This window comes from Diaporthe amygdali (assembly GCF_026229845.1).
Source record: "Diaporthe amygdali strain CAA958 chromosome Unknown NODE_61_length_182076_cov_64_703273, whole genome shotgun sequence".
NCBI classification, from domain to species: Eukaryota; Fungi; Ascomycota; class Sordariomycetes; order Diaporthales; family Diaporthaceae; genus Diaporthe; species Diaporthe amygdali.
Genome location: NW_026517081.1, coordinates 160,184 through 182,076, shown reverse-complemented (window position 1 = coordinate 182,076; position 21,893 = coordinate 160,184). Strand labels below are relative to the sequence as shown.

The 21,893-nt window shown below is 48.5% G+C and overlaps 10 protein-coding genes across 10 annotated transcripts; 4 read left to right on the top strand and 6 right to left on the bottom strand.

Annotated features, from left to right (window-relative positions):
* Positions 1-819: 819 nt before the first annotated feature.
* On the bottom strand, positions 820-1,245 carry J7T55_009716 (uncharacterized protein; the record flags this gene model as incomplete). Its single annotated transcript, XM_053135967.1, has 2 exons — positions 820-840; positions 940-1,245. The coding sequence occupies 2 exons, from the start codon at positions 1,243-1,245 to the stop codon at positions 820-822; spliced, it is 327 nt and encodes a 108-aa protein (XP_052986475.1).
* Positions 1,246-1,671: 426 nt separating this feature from the next.
* J7T55_009715 (mino acid transporter) lies at positions 1,672-3,203 on the bottom strand (the record flags this gene model as incomplete). Its single annotated transcript, XM_053135966.1, has 3 exons — positions 1,672-2,100; positions 2,169-2,530; positions 2,579-3,203. 3 exons carry the CDS (start codon positions 3,201-3,203, stop codon positions 1,672-1,674), a joined length of 1,416 nt encoding a protein of 471 aa, XP_052986474.1.
* Positions 3,204-4,400: 1,197 nt separating this feature from the next.
* On the bottom strand, positions 4,401-5,682 carry J7T55_009714 (uncharacterized protein; the record flags this gene model as incomplete). Its single annotated transcript, XM_053135965.1, has 3 exons — positions 4,401-4,445; positions 4,657-4,849; positions 5,657-5,682. 3 exons carry the CDS (start codon positions 5,680-5,682, stop codon positions 4,401-4,403), a joined length of 264 nt encoding a protein of 87 aa, XP_052986473.1.
* A 1,539-nt stretch (positions 5,683-7,221) lies between these two features.
* Positions 7,222-9,064, top strand: J7T55_009713 (uncharacterized protein; the record flags this gene model as incomplete). The annotated part of the gene is made up of 3 exons (XM_053135964.1): positions 7,222-7,318; positions 7,998-8,058; positions 8,146-9,064. 3 exons carry the CDS (start codon positions 7,222-7,224, stop codon positions 9,062-9,064), a joined length of 1,077 nt encoding a protein of 358 aa, XP_052986472.1.
* Positions 9,065-9,900: 836 nt separating this feature from the next.
* Positions 9,901-11,736, bottom strand: J7T55_009712 (uncharacterized protein; the record flags this gene model as incomplete). The annotated part of the gene is made up of 5 exons (XM_053135963.1): positions 9,901-10,249; positions 10,307-10,511; positions 10,571-10,633; positions 10,692-11,297; positions 11,358-11,736. 5 exons carry the CDS (start codon positions 11,734-11,736, stop codon positions 9,901-9,903), a joined length of 1,602 nt encoding a protein of 533 aa, XP_052986471.1.
* Positions 11,737-13,897: 2,161 nt separating this feature from the next.
* On the top strand, positions 13,898-14,402 carry J7T55_009711 (uncharacterized protein; the record flags this gene model as incomplete). The annotated part of the gene is made up of 2 exons (XM_053135961.1): positions 13,898-14,023; positions 14,226-14,402. The coding sequence occupies 2 exons, from the start codon at positions 13,898-13,900 to the stop codon at positions 14,400-14,402; spliced, it is 303 nt and encodes a 100-aa protein (XP_052986470.1).
* Positions 14,403-14,594: 192 nt separating this feature from the next.
* Positions 14,595-14,900, bottom strand: J7T55_009710 (uncharacterized protein; the record flags this gene model as incomplete). Its single annotated transcript, XM_053135960.1, has 1 exon — positions 14,595-14,900. The coding sequence occupies one exon, from the start codon at positions 14,898-14,900 to the stop codon at positions 14,595-14,597; it is 306 nt and encodes a 101-aa protein (XP_052986469.1).
* An 852-nt stretch (positions 14,901-15,752) lies between these two features.
* On the top strand, positions 15,753-18,036 carry J7T55_009709 (fungal specific transcription factor; the record flags this gene model as incomplete). The annotated part of the gene is made up of 3 exons (XM_053135959.1): positions 15,753-15,842; positions 15,954-15,975; positions 16,043-18,036. The coding sequence occupies 3 exons, from the start codon at positions 15,753-15,755 to the stop codon at positions 18,034-18,036; spliced, it is 2,106 nt and encodes a 701-aa protein (XP_052986468.1).
* Positions 18,037-18,187: 151 nt separating this feature from the next.
* Positions 18,188-19,142, bottom strand: J7T55_009708 (uncharacterized protein; the record flags this gene model as incomplete). Its single annotated transcript, XM_053135958.1, has 2 exons — positions 18,188-18,459; positions 18,506-19,142. 2 exons carry the CDS (start codon positions 19,140-19,142, stop codon positions 18,188-18,190), a joined length of 909 nt encoding a protein of 302 aa, XP_052986467.1.
* A 901-nt stretch (positions 19,143-20,043) lies between these two features.
* Positions 20,044-21,014, top strand: J7T55_009707 (class ii aldolase and adducin domain-containing protein; the record flags this gene model as incomplete). The annotated part of the gene is made up of 2 exons (XM_053135957.1): positions 20,044-20,548; positions 20,614-21,014. The coding sequence occupies 2 exons, from the start codon at positions 20,044-20,046 to the stop codon at positions 21,012-21,014; spliced, it is 906 nt and encodes a 301-aa protein (XP_052986466.1).
* Positions 21,015-21,893: the final 879 nt, after the last annotated feature.

Below are 21,893 nucleotides of genomic sequence, written 5' to 3'. Positions count from 1 at the left end.
TAACCCTAACCCTAACCCTAACCCTAACCCTAACCCTAACCCTAACCCTAACCCTAACCCTAACCCTAACCCTAAAAACCCTTTATAATTAAAAGGAAAGTTAATTAAAATAAGTAGTAAAAACCTTATTTTTTTAAAATATAATTTTATTAATATTATTTATATTAAAATATATATAATATATTTTCTTTTTACTAAAAGTAGCTTTATTATTTATAAGTGTTTTATTATTAATAATATTAAACTATTACTTTTTTATTAAATTATTTATATTAAAAGCTATATTATTAATATTTATAATTAATTTATTTATTTTAAAAGCTTAAAAGTTAGCTAAGTTTATAATTTTATTAGCTACTTTAAGCTAAAATAATAAAAAGTTATTATTAATTATTATTAAAGGTAAATTAATATTTTTATAGCTTTTTTAAGCTATAAAATTAGGTTAATAAAAATTAAAATAGTTTTTATATTATTATAGTATAAAGGCTTAATTTAGCTATAAAAATATATTAATTTTTATTAAAGTTTACTTAGTAAAAAAAAAGGTAAGGGCAATATAGCTGTGTATGCGCCCTAAAAGCTATTTATAATATAGCAGTAGGCTAATAAGATAAGCCTATTGATAAGGGCCCTATGGGTCCTAGCCCAGAGGGCCCCGCTGGCGTTCAGCCCCACGCCCTCACACCTAGTACCCTCGGAAGCCCTGGGGCTGCGGCTCCCGCTCATTATCGCAAGGACGATGGCCGCGGCGCCATGCAGCTTTAGCATCTGCCGGCCATTCGGGAGTTGTGAGGAAGGCAGTATCTTGTAAATAGTCTACAGGAATGGTGATGTCGTCTAAAATACACAGGAGAGCTGTCGCCGAGCAAGGCGAACCTGATAGAGAACTTTAAAAGCACCCTGCCAATAAATTTCAGGGCCACCTACACTGCTTACCGGCTCAGCAGCTTCTGGCTTGTCATCTTCGGCTTTGTCACCCTCTACCTCCACGTGGCGCTCGTCCTGGCTCACTTCGCTATCATCGCGTTTGGTGACTGGTGGACGAGCAATGCCTGAACCAACCTTGGCGATCTCCTCGTTCTGGATATGCGCTCCTCCGCGGCACAATCGGCAGCTTTGCTCGCCCAATTGAGCGGTGATGACCCGGACTCCCGGACTTGGGGTCTCATTGTACGGATGCGTAACACTGATGGCGGTAATGACACAAGTGGTGAGCTGGAAATGGTCCTCGAGGATGTTCATAGGTTAGTTGCCGCTGAAGTGCCGGAATAGAAAGCAAGTTTGTTGTCATGCACAATACATTAGCTTATAGCCGAGGGACCCTGTGCACTTAAGCGGCATTTGCTAACTCTTAGAGAAAGAGCAGTGGATTTTGTATACGGTTGATAAAGTGTGAAATATAAGTGAATATTAAATGTATAATAAAGACTTAAAGATAAAAACAAGAATCTCTTACCTATATAAAAACTAAAACAATAAACATAAACATTAAATTAAACATTAAACTCTTTTACTAATAATATAACTTTAAGTTTAATTATAAAAATATATAAATAAAAATATATAAAAATCTAATAAGTTTATATTAAATTTTAATTTAAAATTATAAAATAAATCCTCGCATTTAAATTTATTTTCTTACAGGGGACAAACATAATTTCTGCTGCATTAATTACTATTATCAGCGCAGGTCCAGACTTTGCCGACGCTGCCGGTCGCCATCGAATTGCCCGACGAATACAAACCAAGCCCAAACACCACGAAGCCAATTGTAATTTGAGCAGCGTTAACGAACGTGAGAGCGATGTTCTTACTGCCACGGAACCACGCGCCCCTATTCAGTACGAACCACACATAGCCGGGAATGATAAATCCGAACCACGAGCCGAAGAGGGCGCTGATGAAGCCCAACAAATCACTGAAAATGGGGATGGATTGGGAGACGACCCAAGCAAGTACCCAAGCGGTGGTGCCGATGCCGATCCAGGTGCCTGAAGCGACGAGGCCACGGCTGTGCAGGTAGGGTGTGTCCCGAAAGAGCCGCAGGAAGATATACTTTGCCATCACGTGCGCGAATATAACTCCGGCGATGATGATCTGTGAACTCGGGTCAGCACAACTATACAGAGTCTATGTATGCCAGACCACACCGAGCGTGGACTTACCGTTGGAAGAGCAACTCCCCACGCGACCTTGGCCACCGTCTTGCTGGCGCTGCTTAGCGCGGGACTTGCGACATTCTCGCCACCGTAACGGTACACGACGATGGAGACGACAAGATACGCAATGATCATGAACGATTGCTGAACTAGGAGCGCCTTTGGGAATTCCCGGGGGTCACGCAGCTCCGAGATGAAGCTCACCCACGCTAGGTGCCCAGCATAGGCGAACACGACGTTGGCCATGCTGTTGAAGGCGGTCGGCAGCGAGGGGTGTAAAGTGGCCGACATTGCGTCATAAGAGGCCCGGGGGGAGACGGCAAGAGCGATTATAGTGATAAGCACAGCGGACATGATACTCATGAACGCTGGATCTGTTTAGCCTTGGCCAGTTGACAGGGTGATGCGGTACTCACAGATAATTGCCAGGAATGAGACCTTCTTCAACGTCCGGGGGATTGTCAGGAGGGTGAACACTACAATTCCCACCACACCGAACACAATCGTGCACGTCCCGTGGTTTGAGAGCGTGTTGAGCGCGATCGTCCAAGTCAGGAGATGGCTACCCATGACGAAGATACCGACAATGACGAACGCAGCCCCAAATACTTCCCTGCCAATCCGCCCGAACAATAGTTGGCCGATATCAGTGTAGTTGGCCACCTCGGGATGTCGCATCCGGAACTGCCACAGTACGTACCCCCCATATGTACATAGCAAGCCTATTCCGATGAGCGCCAACACGCCGGCGACGAGTCCATTCGTGGATAGGACGGCTGGCAGTGACAGGATTCCAAGCGAGATGTTCTCGGCCACCATAACCATTGAGGCCTGCCACCAGTGCATCGTCTTGTACTTCACTTCGGCGTCTGTCTCGTCACCGAAAGCGTCTAGCGCCGGCTGGACTTTCTCGTCCCCTACGGACTCGGCGCAAGTGTTGTCGGCATGAGGACTGGCGGTGGAAGAACCGAGCTTTTCAATCTTGTCGCCGCCTCCATGGTGCGGTGCAGTAATCGGGGCGATGTGGTCTTGCCTGGTCATGCTGAGATGATAGAGAGCTTTGATCGCCACGTCTGCTTCGTCAAGCCGGTAGAAGAATAAAAGGATGATTTTCGCAACAGGATCACAGGGAGTTGGTTCGGCAAGTTTCGAGAGAACTTATAACCGATGGTGTTTGAAAGGAACGCGGAAGGGGTGCGGGCGGGATACGGAAGCGTGAAGCATAGGTACAGGCGAGCCTAGCCGGCGTTATATCTACTAAATATATTCACCAAGCAAGGTTTTATACTAATCCAGTAAAGCCGGGAGATTTTGAGATAAGCCCCAGTGAAATTGACGGAATGAGCATCACAGCTTTTCACGTCAGGCCATTTTTAGACCAGAAGTCTGAGTTTTCAAACCCAGCGGAGGTCTTGACGACCAGAACGGCCAGTTGCTCGGAGATGTTGACAGAAGAATTCTGATCTTATCAGATCATCTATGACCAATGATAACCTGCGTCGGGAGTTCGTATTACCTCAGTATATAAAGGTGACCCAGAAAACAAACCCATTAAGTGGGGTCTCTAGTCGTATCGTTGTAACGTACTGGACATTCCGTCCGTGTGTTAAAAATAAATGATCCGATTATCCGATTACATAAATAAGCCACTGGCCTCTTTGGGACTAGAGTTGCTCTTTCACATTTCACTGTTCAGCCATTTCAACTAATGTTTAAGAGATGCTATTACTAAAGTTGCATATGAATCCGATGTAACAGCTATGGATAACAGCGAAGTATAGTACTCGTTGAACTTGTTAACTATAGTAGCAACAATTGCAAGTCCTATATATATATAGCACATTCAAATATATAAAGCATCTCAGGTTAGAATGTCCAGGATTATACCAATTGAAAGCAACCTCAAGGTGAAAGATTGTGGGGTTGCACCAGCAAATCAACATCTTTCATTGCTTTATTAAACAATATTCGTTAAAGCAAGCTCTGCTGCAGTCCTTGGTTTTCACTATCTGCATTATCTGATGTCGGTCGCTCTTGCCTAACAGTCTTGCTGTTCTTGATCTCGACTGTTTCAGCCAGGAATTACACGTGCTCGGTGAGGGAGGGAGTCCAAGAAAGAGTCAGACGCTGAAGACCAGGTCGTGGGCATGTGGGCAATTCTTTCACATGCGAGACAAGGCACAGTGGCAGCAGCTGATCATGTACAAGGAGTGGGTTCGTGAATCACCCCACAGAAGATTAGACGAGAATCATCTCAGCAAGGGTGATTCCGGTCTCGGTCAGCTAATTCAGGGGGTGCCAGGTCGTAACCATAAGTGTACGGACTAGATGGTCGGAATGAGGCATGAAGCCGCGGGTTCTCAGCGATGGTATTAATGGAGCGGTCAATAGCTCCGCAACCGTACGTAAGGAAGTTGAGATTTTTGCCGAGGTCGTTTGACATGAGAACCGGGATCGCAACCCTCACACGACTAGTTAATACCCATTCACGTACGTAGGTAGCGACATCGGCCGCGGCGGCCGCGGCGGTCGGCTCGTATTTCCGGAGAGCCGCGTCCATTTCAGCCCTCCTGATGAATGTCCGCCTTTTAAACTCGACGACGGCGAAAGGGCGGCCGGCCCGGCTGGAAGTCGCCTTGTAGAAATTGATGTCCGTTCCGCATGCCGTCGCCCAAGTTGTCCTCGCACTGTGAGGCGAAGGTTCCGTTAACGATGGGGTTTGCGTTGACAGCCCAGCAGACCGGGTGGAGTAGATACAGGGTCGCGTTCCGTACGACGCCAGCCTCGTTCCAGTGCATAATAGCTTCCTCCTGATTTTAATTGCACTTGCTACTGGAATTGGTTGAATAATGCGTGCTTCAGGGCTTGCAAATCTCTTTTGCTGTTTCGGAGGTTAGTAACTCAAGTCCGCCGTCAGCCGGACTAGAATTTGTTTTGCAAAGGGCGAATTACAAATCTTGGTGACACTGTGCTTTTGAATATTTTCTTACCCTTATAGGCGGTGTCGTGTGACTTGAAAGTAGGTGTACGTTGGCAGGGCAGAGCTGAATAGTTAAAGAAGAGATGGAAACTAAGCTATAGTAAACGAAAGTGGCAGCTGAGATTTTATATGAAAATGCGGGGAAGAAAATGTTTTTAAATTAATATAATGTTTTCTTGAACAATTTTTCTCTTAAACTTTCATCTAATACTGTTAAGTAAAATTAACAGCTGCTTATAAGCACTAAAGCTTCTTAAATATTATATTACACCAGTGTATAAATGCTTCCACAAACAATTCAAAGCCAACCCTTAAGCTCAGTTTAAGTAGCTTGGAAAATTGCTAAAACGAAATCTCCGTTACTTTAGGAGGTTACTTCGAATTTGAATACTCTCCCTAGATGATAAAGCAACAACAACGGCCGCCATATCGTGCCCTGAAAGCTGTCAAACCCCACCGATGTGTGTAGACCATCAACACGCTCATATCTGTGGGAAACGCACGTGGCGCTTACATCATTACGCTGAAATGCCTCCGCATGCTGAAAGGTTAGTTGTACTCTCCGCTGCTCTTTTCACTAGTTTTGATGCAACCACGGAAAATCCGGTGCTGAGTTTCTTCTGGTCCATGGCATTTTAGTCGGTCGCACAAGTAACTGAGCAACTGCTTGGTGCCTACTCGACAGACAAGAGACTCTCGCCTGCCGAATTGATCATCACACACGTTGACGTCTACAAGTTATTCATCCAGTGCAGCCAGTTCGCCACAGATCCTAACATCAAAGCGAGTTTCGCTGCTAAATCTCAAGGCTCCCGCGAACAGGCTGACGTGGTCCTCGCGCAGTTGCCATTACACTTACCGGCTGACATGGACTATGTCTTAGCCCTGAGTATGGCTGTCAGTTCCCGACCTGCCCCCAGCACCATTCGGTTGAACCATATTTCCTGGACATGGCTTTTGAATAACATCGCTCCGCCCTAATCTGCGCCCATGCTAAGCCGTTGCAGACCGAATATTGTATGAGCCAGTGCAAAGCAACAATGGCGTGGACCTACATCAGCATAGCGTCCCAGATAAGCCATGCCATGGGCTCGCATCGCATATCTCCCGAAGAAGAACAGGACCTCAACCCTGAGGCCGGCAAAAGGACGAAGCTATTTTGGGCCGTGCATATACTTGAGAAAAGCCTTTCCTTACAACTCAGTTGATATTCAACACTGCGCATGATATTACGATACCCTTAAGCAAATCCGCACGGGCTACCAAATAGGAGGCTCGCTGGGCGTCCTTTTACCAAAGTGACTTCGGGCATCCCAGATTGAAGGCAGAGTGTACGATGAGATCTACTGCCCGGAGGCTCTGCAACAGTGTTCGAGTAAAAGGATGGTCGGACCAGGCAACTGATAGCCGACTTGAAAGAGATAAGGTGGACCACGTTCTTACTCAGTGGGATCTCAAACCATTCTCCAATGTGTCTGATCTACCGCAGCATGTCTGCCACTGAAGAAAATGGATCCTTCCACAAAGAATGCATTAACACGGCCAGGCAGGCGCTCGCAGAGCATCACAAGAGCATGGCTCTGATTGAATCTCATGACATACATCTGTTCAACATATGCATAACTTAGTCAGGTCCACATTGCTCGCCTGTATCCAAGTGGAACTGACGAGTATCGCATACAGGACCCTGCTAACGTCCTCGTTTGTACCCTTCTTCGCCCTCCTTGCCAGCGCGATGTGGGCGGTAAACCTTAATGACTTGGATACTATACGCTCTGTGATTAACTCCCTGGAAATGGGCTGGGATTTATCCAGCTTCGGTGCCTCTCGGCTCTTGAAAACGTCCAAGCCCCTATACACCACCGCCTGCCGATACATCGAAGTCAATCCCGGGCCACGCCGACGGCCAACGCGGTATCCTTTAAAGACCTTTACCAAGAGATGGCGCCAACGGCTGTCCCTGCCAGTTGGGAGAACCTTTCGGCCTTGAAAACACTAGATCAATTTGTGTTCCCAGCTTATGCCTTAAACATTACGGGTGACCAACAGGGTGCTATTGTCAGTACAGTCATTGCAAACATGTACAGCACCTCCCCCTCGAGAGCAAGTCCCGGGCTGTCTGTGGACAGTGGAAAGCCCGGAGACGCTGTTCATGACTACTCGAGGGCAGCCGCGAGTATGCAAGCTTCTCAGCTGGGTGAATTATTCCTCCAGGAGCCGTTACAAGGTGGACTTCCTGGCCCGACATTAAACAAACGGTAAAGTGGTGAGTTCGTCTCTTCTTAGTTGCATTGGCAATGATGTTGTCTTTGGTGTTGGGGCGGGCATAGACAGGGTTCGAAACTTTGGATCGTGCCGACAAACGGTTTACCCCTAGCTGGCACCCAACTCAGGGTGACGCTCTTCCTGCTCAGCCTTGTGGGAGTTCCTGGATCGATTGACTTAGAGTTTAAGATTATCAAAACCTAGCCCCTGTGTCATCACTCACCGAGTTAGTCTACTATCTAGCTGCGAAAAGGTAGGCACTGCGCGGGGCTAAGGCCCGCATGGATGCGGGTGGTGCGGCCGCACGTCCCGCTCCTTAAGTCCGGCATGGTTGGATGTGTTGCCTGGCATAGTGGGCGGCTATAGAACCTAACTGCACAGCTCTAGGGTTCGAATGAAAGTATAAAAGAAGAGCTTGTCCCACTTCCTTCCACCAAAGGATTCAGACACAAATTCTACAAGCTTTGTACCCGCCATACTCTCCGTTTCTCAGGAACGTCGTCCGCGAGCTGTGATTTGAAGTGTGAGCCGTTGTTAAGTCATGTCTCCCACCAAGTTCCCAACCAGACGTCTCGGACGAGATGGTCCAGAGGTTTCGGCCATTGGCTTCGGGCTGATGGGCTTGGGTGGCGTTAGCTATGGTCCTGGAGGGTATGTAAACCCTTGAGTCTCAGATACGGTTGGCTCTGTTCTCTCGCGTCTTCAAAGATACATGTTGGCTTTGCTGACCCTTCTTAGCGCCGACGAGGAGCGTTTCGTCGTTCTGGATCGGGCCTGGGAGCTCGGTTGTACCTTTTGGGATTCGTCGGACGTCTACGGCGACAGTGAGGTGCTAATCGGAAAATGGTTCAAGATGCACCCCGAAAGACGAAGCGATATCTTCTTGGCTACCAAATTTGCTATCAAGGTATCTGCAGACGGTATTGGGATGGACAGTTCTCCCGAATACTGCCGCCAGGCCTGCGAAGAAAGCCTACGAAAGCTGGGCGTCGACTGCATCGACCTGTACTACATACATCGACTTGACGAGAAGACACCCATCGAAAAGACTGTGCAGGAGATGGTCAAGCTGCAGAACGACGGAAAGATCAAGCACTTTGGCATCTCGGAATGCAGCTCCACGTCCCTGCGCCGAGCCCATGCCGTGCACCCCATCTCAGCGGTTCAGATTGAATACAACCCCTGGGACCTGGCCATCGAGAACGAGGACGGCACACAACTGCTCGCCACCTGCCGTGAGCTCGGTGTCGCCACTGTGGCCTATTCACCGCTCGGGCGCGGCATTTTGACCGGCCAGGTAAGGTCTACAGATGACTTCGCACCGGATGACTTCCGCCGCATACTTGAACGTTACAACAAGGAAAATTTCCCAAAGAACCTGGCGATTGTCGACAAGCTCGCGGAAATCGCCGAGACGAAGCACGCCACCCCTGGCCAGCTGGCGCTTGCGTGGTTGATGAAGCAGGGCGAGGATATCATTCCTATCCCTGGGACGAAGAGGGTCAAGTATCTGGAGGAAAATATTGGTGCAGCTGAAGTGCAGGTCACAGACGAGGAGGAGAGGGAGATCAGGCTCAAGGTAGATGAGGCTGGCGTCAGAGGAGCTCGTGCTCCTCCGGGTCTTTTGAATGTGTTTGCAAATACGCCGTCTCTCTGAGCTGAAGACGCTGCTCTTTTCTACCTCAACTCGACCACTCCTCAGTTTTTGCGAGTAAAGGGATTGGTTTAGACGTAAAAGAGGTCGTTGGTGGATCATGAATCTACCAAACACTTCCTGCATATCCTCGCTCAGGCCGCCAACCCGCCCCCCTTTTATAAGCTATAGTTACGCTTTTAATCAAAGCCTACATCTGGACACGCTTTCCTCAGCCACTCTTTAGAAGCTAGCTAGCTGGTATGGCCAAAAGGGGGTTAACGCGGCGAGACCCACGGGTACATTCACGATTCTAGAGAGAGGCGCATGTTTACATTCCGCTCTCCTTCCTCCCTGTGGCTAAAAGGATTGCACACAAGCTACATAGTGCACAAAGGGAGGCGGCCATGAGTTAGTTCAGTATATTGGATTTGTTATTGTTTGTATAAGAGGGGGTGCAGCTGAAGCTTGCAGCCTATGGCATTCTCGCCTAACTACAGAGATACTCTAGCACAAAAATAGACAGACGACAAGAAGCATCGATGAATGTCATTCGCAGCAGCACCACAAATGAGGGTCAACGGAATATAGAGCAACCTTTGTAATTTGCTCCTTCCGCTAAGCCTTTGCTACCTCGTCCAGTAAGTCTCACGATAATTCTCTATCACCGGGGCGTCTAAAGATAGCCCACAGTATGTCAATGAGCTCACCCTGCTTTCTCAGTTAGAGCAGAATGTAAGCATAAAGTTCGAAGGATGCGTTAGTCGCGGGAATGCGGAACCAAGTTAACAGAATGTAGAAGTTTACAGGAATTTATCAATTCTATTATCGATATTGCTCTAAATTCTAAGATCTTGAGCTTATGAATTGTTTCCCGTAGCAACTCCCCAGAAGTATCCACACCAACTACCCAGGATAAGTAACATGCAAGCTCCAAATGCTGTCATAGAGATAGCCTTATTTCTCTGGCGGTCCTCTTCGAAGAACCGCCTTCTTCGCTCCTGGAGGATGTCAAATCTAGCCATGCGCTGCTTGCGTGTCCATTGTAGATGTCTCAGGTCCACCGTTCTCCAAGCTATGGTGGCGAGCACAAGTGACACAAACACTGACACACCTGCTAGGACAGCGTATACGATAACCACGTTGTCGTATGAGTTATGATCACGGTCCTGGATAACACCGGTAATAACTCGTACGATAATATTCATCCTGTTTTATCTCATCAGTTATTTGTTTCGTCTTCAAGTTTAATGATGGCCAGCTCACGCATTATTCATGGTGATCTTAAGTGCATAGGCAGAGCCAAATGCAGAGGGGTCCCAGAGGGATGTGCGGATGCTGTCAATAATGGTTGTGGGACCAAAGCAGTACGCAAAAGCAAAGACACCCAAGGATGCAGCGGCACCGGTCACGTTGCCGCCGAAGCACAGCAGAAGCATTGATGTAAACATGCCAACTCCGCAGAATACGACTGCGATAACATATTAACAAGAGTCGTGTGGTTACGTTCTAAGCCTTCCCTTTACTTACGGATGGAAATGCGGTTGCCAAACATGTCGAGAAAGACACCAAGTAGTGGTACAATGAAAAATCCTGTTTTTTTTAGCTTCTCAACGTTAGTGGCTGGCTAGAAACACAGTTCGTCACTCACCTGCATACTGCGAGGTTGCCGTATACCACCCTGCAGTGATGGAACTAACACCGAACCTCTGCTCAGCAAGTTCAGTAACATTCTGGAGGAACACGATAGCTGTACTAGTTTCGAAGAGCGAAAACGCTTGTATGGCCCAAAATGACCATGGTAACTCGAGAACCTTCCTAAATTCGAATTTCTTGGATTTCTCTTTCAGGATCTGGCCAGTTGCCGGATCACGTACTCCGTGGAACTTCGAGTTAGCAACTTTTGTGAACCAGTAGAACACAATTGTCATAACATTTGTGAAAAGATTCATAAAGACGGCAATCCAGAAGACCCAGGCAAAGTTTCCGGTTCGAGCAGCAATAATGTTAGCAGACGACTTTCCGGCAAACGCGCCAATCTTGCCAATTCCTAGCTCAAAGCCCAATGTCGAAGCGAAGCCATTCCCTGGAGCGAACCACGAGGAGAATACCTTGTACTGGGCGACTTGAGTCGCGATATCTCCGAGGGCTTGAATAACACGCCCAGCGACCATGAACTTGTATGAGCGAGTTTGTGCAGCTCCCGCGACAAGGATGGCTCCGATAGAGAAGATTGCATTCCCATACAGCATGGCACCTAGGTGATGTTTCAATACACAAAAGGTACGCGGATAAACGTAAGAAGATGATCACTAACCTGCACCACCAATACGATCGGTCACGATTCCGCTAACCAACATGAGAGCCGTGACCATGAAATCCTCGCTCGCTTCCAGCAGGGCAAATTGTGTGTTGTCAATTTTCATCTCCTTCTTCATCGTCGTCTTCATTGCACCCGTAATACCTCCACTCCATTGGGATCCAAAGCCAATGAAGGTGACAAGGAGGATAGCTGCCAATTTCCAGGTTAGGGGCGGCGGCCGGAGGCTGCTATGGGCTGAAGCAACATCACCCTCATCCTGCGCAGAATCGGGGTTGGCAGTGATTGTCACCTCGTTCTTTTTGGCGTCAAGGCCCTCGGATATAGGGGTCTCGTCCGAGCCGACTGCGACTACTGAGCCGAGCTCGATAGTCATGGCGATTCGTGTTCCCAGTAGAAAGGATAGACAAAGTGAGCAGGACGAACTGCAACTGTGAGTGACTTGTGAGGTGGAGAAACCGTTCCGGAACGAATTTTTGGAGGACATGATTTTTGGTTTATACCGCATGGGCGGGAAACCTCAATTTACGTGAGCCCATTCATCTCAATATCGGCAGCGTATGAAGCTGACTAGTGGTAGAGTTTTTTATCAGATCCATCAGATAACATGATGCTCGGCGGGTCTAACGGAGGACTCTAGCCTGTTGCGTTGCTTGGCAGACCCGCTCGTATTTGAGCACACTGCTCGTAATTGCGAACTGTAGCATTGCAACCTAATCGTTATCGGTTATCCAAGCTTTGCGGTTGTTCCACTTGCCAAGATGTTAAGATACCTAAGTAGCAAAGATCTCGCCGTTCTTTCTGGCCCGCTCAATTGACATGGGGCTCGCCGACAGCGGAACTGACCGACTGATCGACAGCGGACAGCTGCTCCAGCCCGGAACACGTTTTCATCTTCTGAACTCCGATTCGAGAATCACTTTCTCTCACTTTCGCGATACTTCCTCCTTGTATGTCTTCTTTCTGGCCTGAAGTGCGCCAGCAAACACGGAGTACAGGTGGACAAGGGGTTTAGTACTATTTAAAGATTGCCACCTGGGGGCCACTTCCAAACTTAGACTCTAGCTAGAAGTCCATCTTAAAAGCGAGCACATTTTGCTAGTCTCAGTCGACCCTGCGACGCAAGACATGTATCCTCACAACTGGAATCAACGGGAACGAGCATTTAGAAAATGGCTGAGTTAAAACCATGATAATCAGTAGCAATTGTCATAAATTTGTATTAGAATCTATTCTCTTCGATATTTCTATGTCTTTAAACTTAGAGACTTTGAGACAAGAAGACGTAACATTCTATTAAGTATAACTAAATATCGAATTTAAAATATAGTTTTATATTTTAAACATTGTATTTCGATTTTAATAGTGTTGTTTAAGTGAAATACAGAAAGCTAAACTGTTTTTGTTTTTAATATTGCAGCATAAATATTGTTTATTACTATATAATTAATTAAAGTTGTGCTTTAAACTATAAAACAAAGAAAGGTTGTAAGTATATTGTATAAAACCGATTTGTTGAATGCGATAAAGGAGATCAATAATATAGGAACGTCATTTTACAAGAGATTTAAATAGGTGAGAATGGCTCCGAGGGAAACGTTCCAGCACTTATTAAGGTCTCTTAATAACAAAAAGCTTTTTTAAGTGAAGAACAGCATTCGGCACGGTTTCTGGATGGATACTTAACCTCTTTAAGTAGAATCATCATTTCCCCGCATTCGTATCATCCCACAGAGTGGTAAGTTATATCCTTCTCTTAACCGGTCTCACTTCTTTAAATCTCAGTATTTAACCTCTCAGGCGGAGGAAGATGGCGTTCTAGCGCTAGGTTTAAGCGGGGTTATTGATCCTTTTATCGAATAAACTAACCGTTTGTCCGGTTAAAAATGCTGTTTACTCTCCTTTGATACCGAGAATGAAGAAACGTGACAGGCAATTGCTGCCGCATTAAGTGTTTGAAAAAGAATAGAAGAGAAAAGTTCCATTAAAGACTGAAGGAATAGTTTAGCTGGTAAACTATAAGAATGAATCGTTCTGCAGTCCAAACTCTTGATTGCATCCGCCTGCTATGATTTACCAATATGAAGAATTATGACCTTGTTCGTGACCCCCCCCCCCCCCACTCTCCTAGACTGTAATGCATGAGTGCAATGATCTCTTCATGTCTTCATGGTCCCAGCTGCTCAGCTTATTCTCACTCGTCAATAAGGAAATCTGGCTTTTCTCAAAGACGACTTCCCAAATTCCCCATGTGCATCCTCTCTGACCTGTAATGACGCACAACTCGGATCGTCGACGCCAAATTGCGCTACTTCGTAGCGGCTTTGCCCTTCCCAGAGCCGTCAATAACCGACGGAAATCGGTGTGTTGGATTCAGAGCATGGCCCACAATGTCCCTCTCGACAACCTTGATGTGCTAACATGCACGACGCTGCCCGGCGGACGATTACGTACAGGCCGTCCGACGGGATCTCAGCGACGGTCCACTTCAAGGAGCGCGCCTCGTTCGCCGACTTCAAAGCTGTAGTACCTCATGCATGATAGCATCCTCGGGCGCGGGCGGCGTCTACGACCCGGAGACGGGGTTGAGGGCCTGGGCGAGGCTCTCGGTATCGCCGGATGGCCACGCAGTGAGCCTCGCGGAGTCTGTCGTTATGGACGAGGTGCTCTAGTATTGACCAGTTGACGTACATACAAACCAAGTGGCTCCTGTGAGCAGGGCAGATAGGCCGTTTTGGGAAGCTGTGGGTAGCACTATCTCAAAAGGCATCAACTCGTGCAGCTAGCAATGGGATTCCAATAATCTTGAATCGACCGCCAATAGCGAGCCGAATGCTATTGGCGGCCGCTTTATGCACTCACCAGTCTTTGAGCCAGTGGAATGATCGATTACAGCAGAGCGTCATCTACCAGCTTCCGCCATATGTCCTGAACGAGGCGATCACTAGCTGCCAGCCCCATGTAGTCCTGTTTTCTAATTGGCTCATGGGCACGCACCCATTGGGATTCATGGTCTGGGCCAACAACTTCTTTGGCGAATAGCTTGTTGGGACTCAACCAGCTCCTTGGAGAGGGCATTCTGGCAGACCTGAGCGAGGAGAAGGATTTTATTAAATAGTTAGAGCAAAGAAATTCGTGGATTTACCTGCTCAGATCCATCTACTCCCTGATGAAACTAGGCTCTTCTATACCCCTTCTCATCAAAGGGCGCTAGAAGTCGGTGTTCGCTGTAGCCTACATGGTAGAAAACAGTCCGGGAGCTGTGGAGAAGGTCATGCACACCGTCGAGCTGAATCCGGAGAACCCCTTCGAAAAGGTGGATGGAACGGTCAAGCAAATGGAGTTGCCAGGTACCTGGAGGAGGCCAGGAAGACTTTTACTGAAGTAATCGAAGAAAATCTCCAGGCGTAGGCCTACAAGCCACCAGAAAACGTGAACGTCGACATCATATCCGATGTCGTCATCGCTGGGGATATCCAAGTCGGCTTGCAGCCACTGTTGACTGACGACGCAGTTGACTCTCTCATCAATGAGGTGCATGTTGACCCGTCTCTGTAGAGGTTAGCGAGCAGGATCTTGCGGCAGCGATTCTCGACGCCGCAGGGCGACATGTGGTTGAAGAGCTCCTGAAACCTGGCGGCCTGGCGCAGACCTGGACGGCGCAGACCTGGACGGCGCAGACCTGGACGACGAGAGAGGTTCTTGACCATGTTCTATGCCGCCTCCATTGCCGGACGGAAAGCCCCCGCATTACTTTTGCCCATCCAGGCGGAAACAATCGACAACAAGAAGGAGCTCGGTCGTCCGAAGAGCCATCCGGAACACAAATCATAAGGACTTGGAGAAATGCTTCACCAGGGAGCTCTCGATAACATATAGAAGTGTGCAGTGCAGATAAGTGGAAGAAGTCCGCCGAGAAAGCTAAGGACTCGAAGAACTTGCACGACGATATCAAATATAAAAACGAGATCAAGTCTAAATGAATCAGATGTAAGGCGTAGAGCATAAGGCGAGTGTTATAACAGTTGAAAAGTATAATTGAAGAAGATATAAACAATGATTGAATATAGTAGGTGGGCCAAAAGCTGGAGCTGGGTGGGCCGATGTTGACTGCGGATAAGAATTAATCGGAGAAACGGTATTGCATTTATCCGGCTGCGTGGTATCATTCCGGCTTGATAGTAGAAGCTTATCTTTGATGTCAACGGTAGCCACTGCAGGCTCCGCATTTTGACTTTGACTGACTTGATACTCATTGGTGACATTGCCGCCCTCACCAACTAGACCGGATTTTGCTCTGCGAACACATATCGTCCACTTTACACCGGAAATCAGTGTCATTTCATGATTCTCTACCTCGTGGTCTGCGAGATCCGAGTATCTCGTGGCAAGATGAGTTCCCATGGACTGAACGCAAAGAGACCTCGTCTGGAGGGGCGGACGATGCTGGCATGCATTGGCTGCAAACAGAAGAAGCTGAAGGTAAATTATCGCTGTTCTCCAAGTCCTCTTCGCGTTGAACGACTTATATGATTGTGCCTCACGAAGCTTACACCGTCTCGTCAGTGTGACGCACAAACACCCAAATGTCAGAATTGCGCCAAGACTGGACGAGGTACTGTGAAAATGAACTCATCTCCGACTGTTGTTTTCTGCGATTATTTGTTGACATCTCGGCATAGACTGTTTTGTAGAGGACCCCGGTACAGGCCTCCACCGGCCTCGGGATTATATGAAATCCCTTGAGGCGAGAGTGGCGTACCTCGAGGGACTTCTTCAAGAAGCCAGGCCAGAGGTAGCAATTGACCACTTCGCTGCCAATGGAGAGAGCAGCCCCAGCGTTTTGGTGCAACAACGCCCTCAGGCTGAAAATTTCCATTCTGTACGGGGGCCTCAGGGAGCCTCGCCTGGCGTTGGGGAGCAGCCTGATGTCTTGTCTTCAGAGGTTGCTTTCCTATGCCTCAGCGCTACTGGTAGTGAGCCACACTTCTTCGGGGCTTCATCCGCTGTCTCATTCTCCCGCATCGTCAGCGCGGTCATGGGGCTGGGCAGATCCGGATCGGCAGCGAGCGACTCGCAGCCTAGCATTCGAGGTGCAGGCGCCCGACAGAGGGGAGCTCATTTCGATACCCAGGCAGCTCATCAGGTCCCAATTCGCCTGCCTACCCCAGAGATGAAGGGAATTCTAACCGAGTCATATTTCAGCAACATTCACCCGCAATATCCTGTCATACACCGCCCCACGTTTCGGACTTGGGAGGATGAGTGCTGGCGTGCAGTCTCTGATGGGACCCTCGACCGTGTTGCAGACATTTCCCTTTTTTCAGTTCTTATGGTTTACGCAATCGGGTCTCTGGTACAGGGCCAATCTCACTACGAATCAGCCGAAAAATATCATGCCATGGCGTTGGATCGAGTCCCGGCTATACTGGATCTCGACAGCCTTGAGTCAGTACAAGCACTTTTGTTTTGTGCTGTCTACTCGATCAGGTCGCCCGTGGGCGCAAGTCTTTGGAAGCTCTCCGGAATGGCCATTCGCCTTTGCATCGAGTTGGGATACCATCTCGACGCAGAGAAGTATCATAGACATGTGGATCCCTTGACAAAGGAAATGACGAAAAGATGTTTCTGGGTGGCATATGACATTGATCGTGTCGCTGCTTTCACCCTTGGCCGGCCGGTTGGTATTCCGGAAACCTCAATCGACGTCGACCTACCGCTGGATATTGACGATGAGAAAGTCACAGCCAGTGGCATCACCTCTAGCCCTCGAAGGGAAGCCGCCGATCCACCAACATCAATGTCGGGAGCAATACACGCGATCAGATTGCGGAGGCTTTGGACCAAGATGAATGATCAACTTTATCCACCCAAGGGTCGCCGGTCTTGCGGAGATGTCTGCTTGCAACAACGCATCATCGACTCTCTGCGGAAAGACCTTGACGATTGGCACACCGCAACACCAGACCAACTCGATCATTCAGCATCTCACCCTTTGTCTGTCTTCGCATCGAAGTCGTGGTTCCAGCTTGCATACGATTATACGGTTCTACTTTTGTATCGCCACTACATGTTTGCATCACACAGCGGCAGAAATGGCGTTGGCGTAAACGATTCTACCGTCGTCAGCGACATGGCCGAAGCCGCAAATACCGCTTTGGAGGAGTGCTTTGTCCGCGCCAGACAAATCTGCTTAGGCTACCGCCGGATCTACCAAAGCTCATCAGTCCAATTCACCTGGGGCAGCGTTCACATCCTTTTCCTGGCTGGACTCACATATCTCTTCTGTCTGTGGCACTCCTCGGCTCTCCGGTCCAAGGCCAAACAATCTGACGTAATGAGCACTTGTATGGCGTGTAACACAGTTTTGATCATCGTTGCTGAACGGTGGAATTTGGCGACTAGCTATAGAGTCGCATTCGAAACCTTGAGCGAACGGACTATAAGAATGATCTGTGGTGACATGGACGACCCTTCGAATTCAGTTCCACTTCCTTTCGCAACAAATGAACAAACATTTGGCCCACATGCAGCTGCTCAAGACGCCGCTGGTACGGCTGAACCACTATTCCAGGACTGGATCATGGGGTTAGAAGATATAAGGATACCACGAGAGTCCGAATGGTTCGTGAATGATCTGTTAAGAGATGTCCATGCAGGTGGTTTCACACCGTGAATTACTCTGCAGTTGGCCAATAACTTGCTATACAAAGGCTTGCCCTACGTCTGTATGGGTCTCATCCATCTACTATCGTGGTTTTAGACCACAGCTTGAAACAGAGCTGACACATGGTCTAGATCCAGCCCTAACTCGCTCGCACACTCTTCTATGCTGCGGCGCTGCACTTCACGTACATCTGATCTGCGTCAAATACTGGACAGCCCATAGCTGCCTCGTACACGCTTTGTTCCCCTTTCCCTGCTGATCCGGATCCATCAGCGGCTGTGGCCTTCTTGCTCGCCGCTTGCAGGTTGGACCGTAAGATGCCTGCAGCCGAGAAGAGCAGGAAGTCATCACAAGCGATCGGGCGTGCCATCAAGACATTTTCACCAACAAGCTTATGGAGGAAATCTGACATAACTTCTTCACTGGCCCCCTCTAATGCTGTGAGTTCCTCTTTGGCTCCAGTATCGCACCGGCTTACTTTCATGGCCCGAGCCCGCACAGAGGAAGCGGATGCGTTCTTCCAGCACCAGAAAACTCGTTTGCCTAAAGAGAATTGGACAATTTCTCGTGGGTGGGCCCTCAATTCGATCCTTCGTTCGAAGACTTCCCTTGATCGCAGCAGTCTGAGCCATGCCAACATCCAGCGCCCTTGGCGTCAAGTGGTTAATGTGCGCGGAGTTGAGGCATGCGATATCCGCTGGGATGGGATGTTCCGTACGTAGTATTACGTATTCGTCGTAAGTGGCAGCTGCGGTTGGCTGCCAACTGAAGGAATGGATATCTCCTTGCATGAACAAGGCGCCTTGTTCGTGATTTAGACGACCGTCTTGCTGCATCTCGACCGTATCGATAAGGTCGAGGAGGGTGTCGCTGAAGATGTTATGCTTTACTGAGAAGCCGCACAGAGAGCTCCGGAACCTCTTTCGACGCCAGTAGGCCAGGTTGGAGGAGGGCAGGAAACATCCAGAAGGGATTCGCCGCGAGCGCCACGGTGCCGATGGGGCGAAAGCAGGTGACGTGCATGGGAAAACTAACCTACAGGGCGCGTTCCAAGTATCAAGAAGATTCGTCTTACCGTGCGCATTTACTGTGAGAATCCAGCCGGACAGCACCATGTTTCTCTAATATGAGCCGTTAGGGATGCTTGTAAACATCGGCCAAGGAGGGGTTATGTGATCGGACATCTTCGTGGACAATAAGAACAACATCAATCAAGTTGCCGTACAAAGAGACTTCCTCCTTCTACATGGCTGGAATCACTAAGTTGAATGTTGCCCGCAAGTTCTCGGCGTCGATATACTTGTTTCCGCCGGATGGTTTTGGTGGCAGTGTAGCTTGTCTATAGATGAGCGTGGCGGACATACTGATGATCATTTCAGTCGAGAATTGGTGTGGAATGTATTTTGGAGTGTCTTGAGCTTTTGAACAGGAACAAAGAAAGCTCAAGTCTTCTCCTACAGAAAGTACAAGATATACATGACAAACGTATTGTTTGTTCTTTGTGACAACGGTTTAAACCACTGCGGCTAGATACTATATTAGGCTTCGGAAGACGCACTTTCGGCATAAGGAAGGCTGAGGACATTGGCTCCACGATCTACTTTTGGGCTAAACTAATAGAATTCATTACTCACATGAGACACCGATAGCTTGGGTTTTGCTTTCAGACGCCTCCCGATGTCTTCTTTTTCGAACTATGTAAAACCATTGTGAATTACACTATAGTTATTCAGCTCGGCTGCTTCCGTGACTGGTCCCGCTTCGAGGGGAAATCCACCTGCAGTGGCACCTGGGCGACCAGAGTCTGTGACACCATCGGCCAACCTCGGAGGTTGCCGAACCACATAATTAGCTGAATCTTGGGGTAGGGATGGAATATGGGATGACCAACCTCAATGAAGGTGACTGATATAATCTCGGACTACATCTAACACTGTGCGATAGTGCTCTCAACACCCTTGCGCCTGCCGAGACATCAAGTAATTCACAACTGTCCTTCACAGTCCGTCGAGCATCATGACCACGACTGCGAAAACGACAACGACAGCCCAGGCACCGGCACCGGTAGTAGCCGCCGAAGTGAGCGCCCTGAATACCGCATCTCATAGTGACGCCGGGCAGGTCAAGAGACTGCATCATATTCCTTTCCCAGAGACCAAAGAAGCCACGCGGCAATGGCAGTTACAGCAGATGGCCGGGGCTTTCCGCATCTTCGCTAAGCTGGGGTTCGCGGACGGCGCCAGTGGGCACATCAGCCTACGGGACCCGGTGAACCCAGACACATTCTGGATCAACCCGTATGGTGTGCACTTCGGACTGCTAAAGGTGTCCGACATGGTCCACGTTGATGGCAAGGGCAATCGCATTGGTGGCGGGCACAAGCCTGTCAACACCGCCGGGTTCATTATCCACTCTGCATTGCACCAGAGGCGGCCGGATATCAATGCCGCCTGTCACCTGCACAGTCCATACGGAAGGGCGTGGAGTACCTTTGGGCGGGAAATTGATATGTTGAACCAAGGTAGGACATCTTTGCCCTGGCTGTGGAGCCAGCTCTTGACACAATACCATGACTAATGTCAGTAGATTCGTGCATGTTCTATAAGGACCTCGCCGTCTACCCGTCATTCGGAGGCGTTGTCTTTGCTGCAGAGGAGGGTCAGAGGATAGCGGATGCTCTGGGCCCTACCAAGAAGAACATTATCCTGCAGAATCATGGGCTCCTGACTGCGGGACGCACGGTCGCAGAGGCTGCCGCCTTCTTCATTGCCTTGGAACGTGCATGCCAGGCACAATTCCTCGTCGAGTCTGCTATAGCACCTGGGACTGTGGGAGGGTCCTTAACGGGACTGCAGAAGATGACTGTGGGTGACGAAGAGGCGCAATATACTAAAGACGGGACAGGCACGCCGAGCGCCATGTATATGCAATTTGACCCGGAGTATGAAATGATTCTGCAGGAATCTGATGGTAGCTTCCTACAGTAATGAAGATATGTCTAGCAATTAAAGCTGGCTCGATCATCTCTCGTTTTATGGGTGGTAGCCATTGATTTCGCTTTATTGATCCTATCTACTCCTTCCAGACCACAGGGCTTTTCCTCCTCAAGCCGGAGTAAAACCATAGTGCCATGGTATAGACGTCGTACACCATCACCTCATTTCCTAAAGCTTCTTGGATGGCTTCAGCAAATGATGGCATTTGAGTGCATTCCAAGACAATGGCTTGGATTGTCGGTTTATCTGCAACCAACTCCTTTGCAGTCGTTATCAATTCATCTCTGATGTCTGCGTGCACATACGGCCTGCTGCCCTTGATTACACCCCTTAGGTGCCCATCTGCGGGCGCACCTCGTATATGGATCCTGGCAAAAGCTGAAGTCGGCACTGAAAGCTTCTTCAAGTGCTGTAGGTTGAGGCGCTGGTCGTCGTAGGTCACTATTCCAATGCTTTTTGAGGGCGGCAGCAATGATAGGACGGAGGGAACCTGAATAAGTGCTGAAGTCGCGATGGGTACAGGAAGTCGATCAGCGAGTCTAGTTAGTTGAATGCATCAGCGCTCGATGTCTTTAAGAGAACGACTTTTGAAATGTAATCATACAACTTTTTCACAGTCCAAGGGAGGCTGACGACCAACAAAACCTGTAAATCAAAGAGTGGAGGGAATAAACGAGATACAATGAACTCAGTTTCCTCATGCCTTGTCACATGGAACCTGCATGCCCAAACGCTGATGGGGTTGACAGCTTCGGGATTCCGGACAAGCAAGACAATATGCAGCAGACAGAGGCAGGAAAAAAGACAACACACTCTGGTTGTGCCATCGCTAAAAAGCCGCAACTCGTTATAATACCCACACAGCCTTTC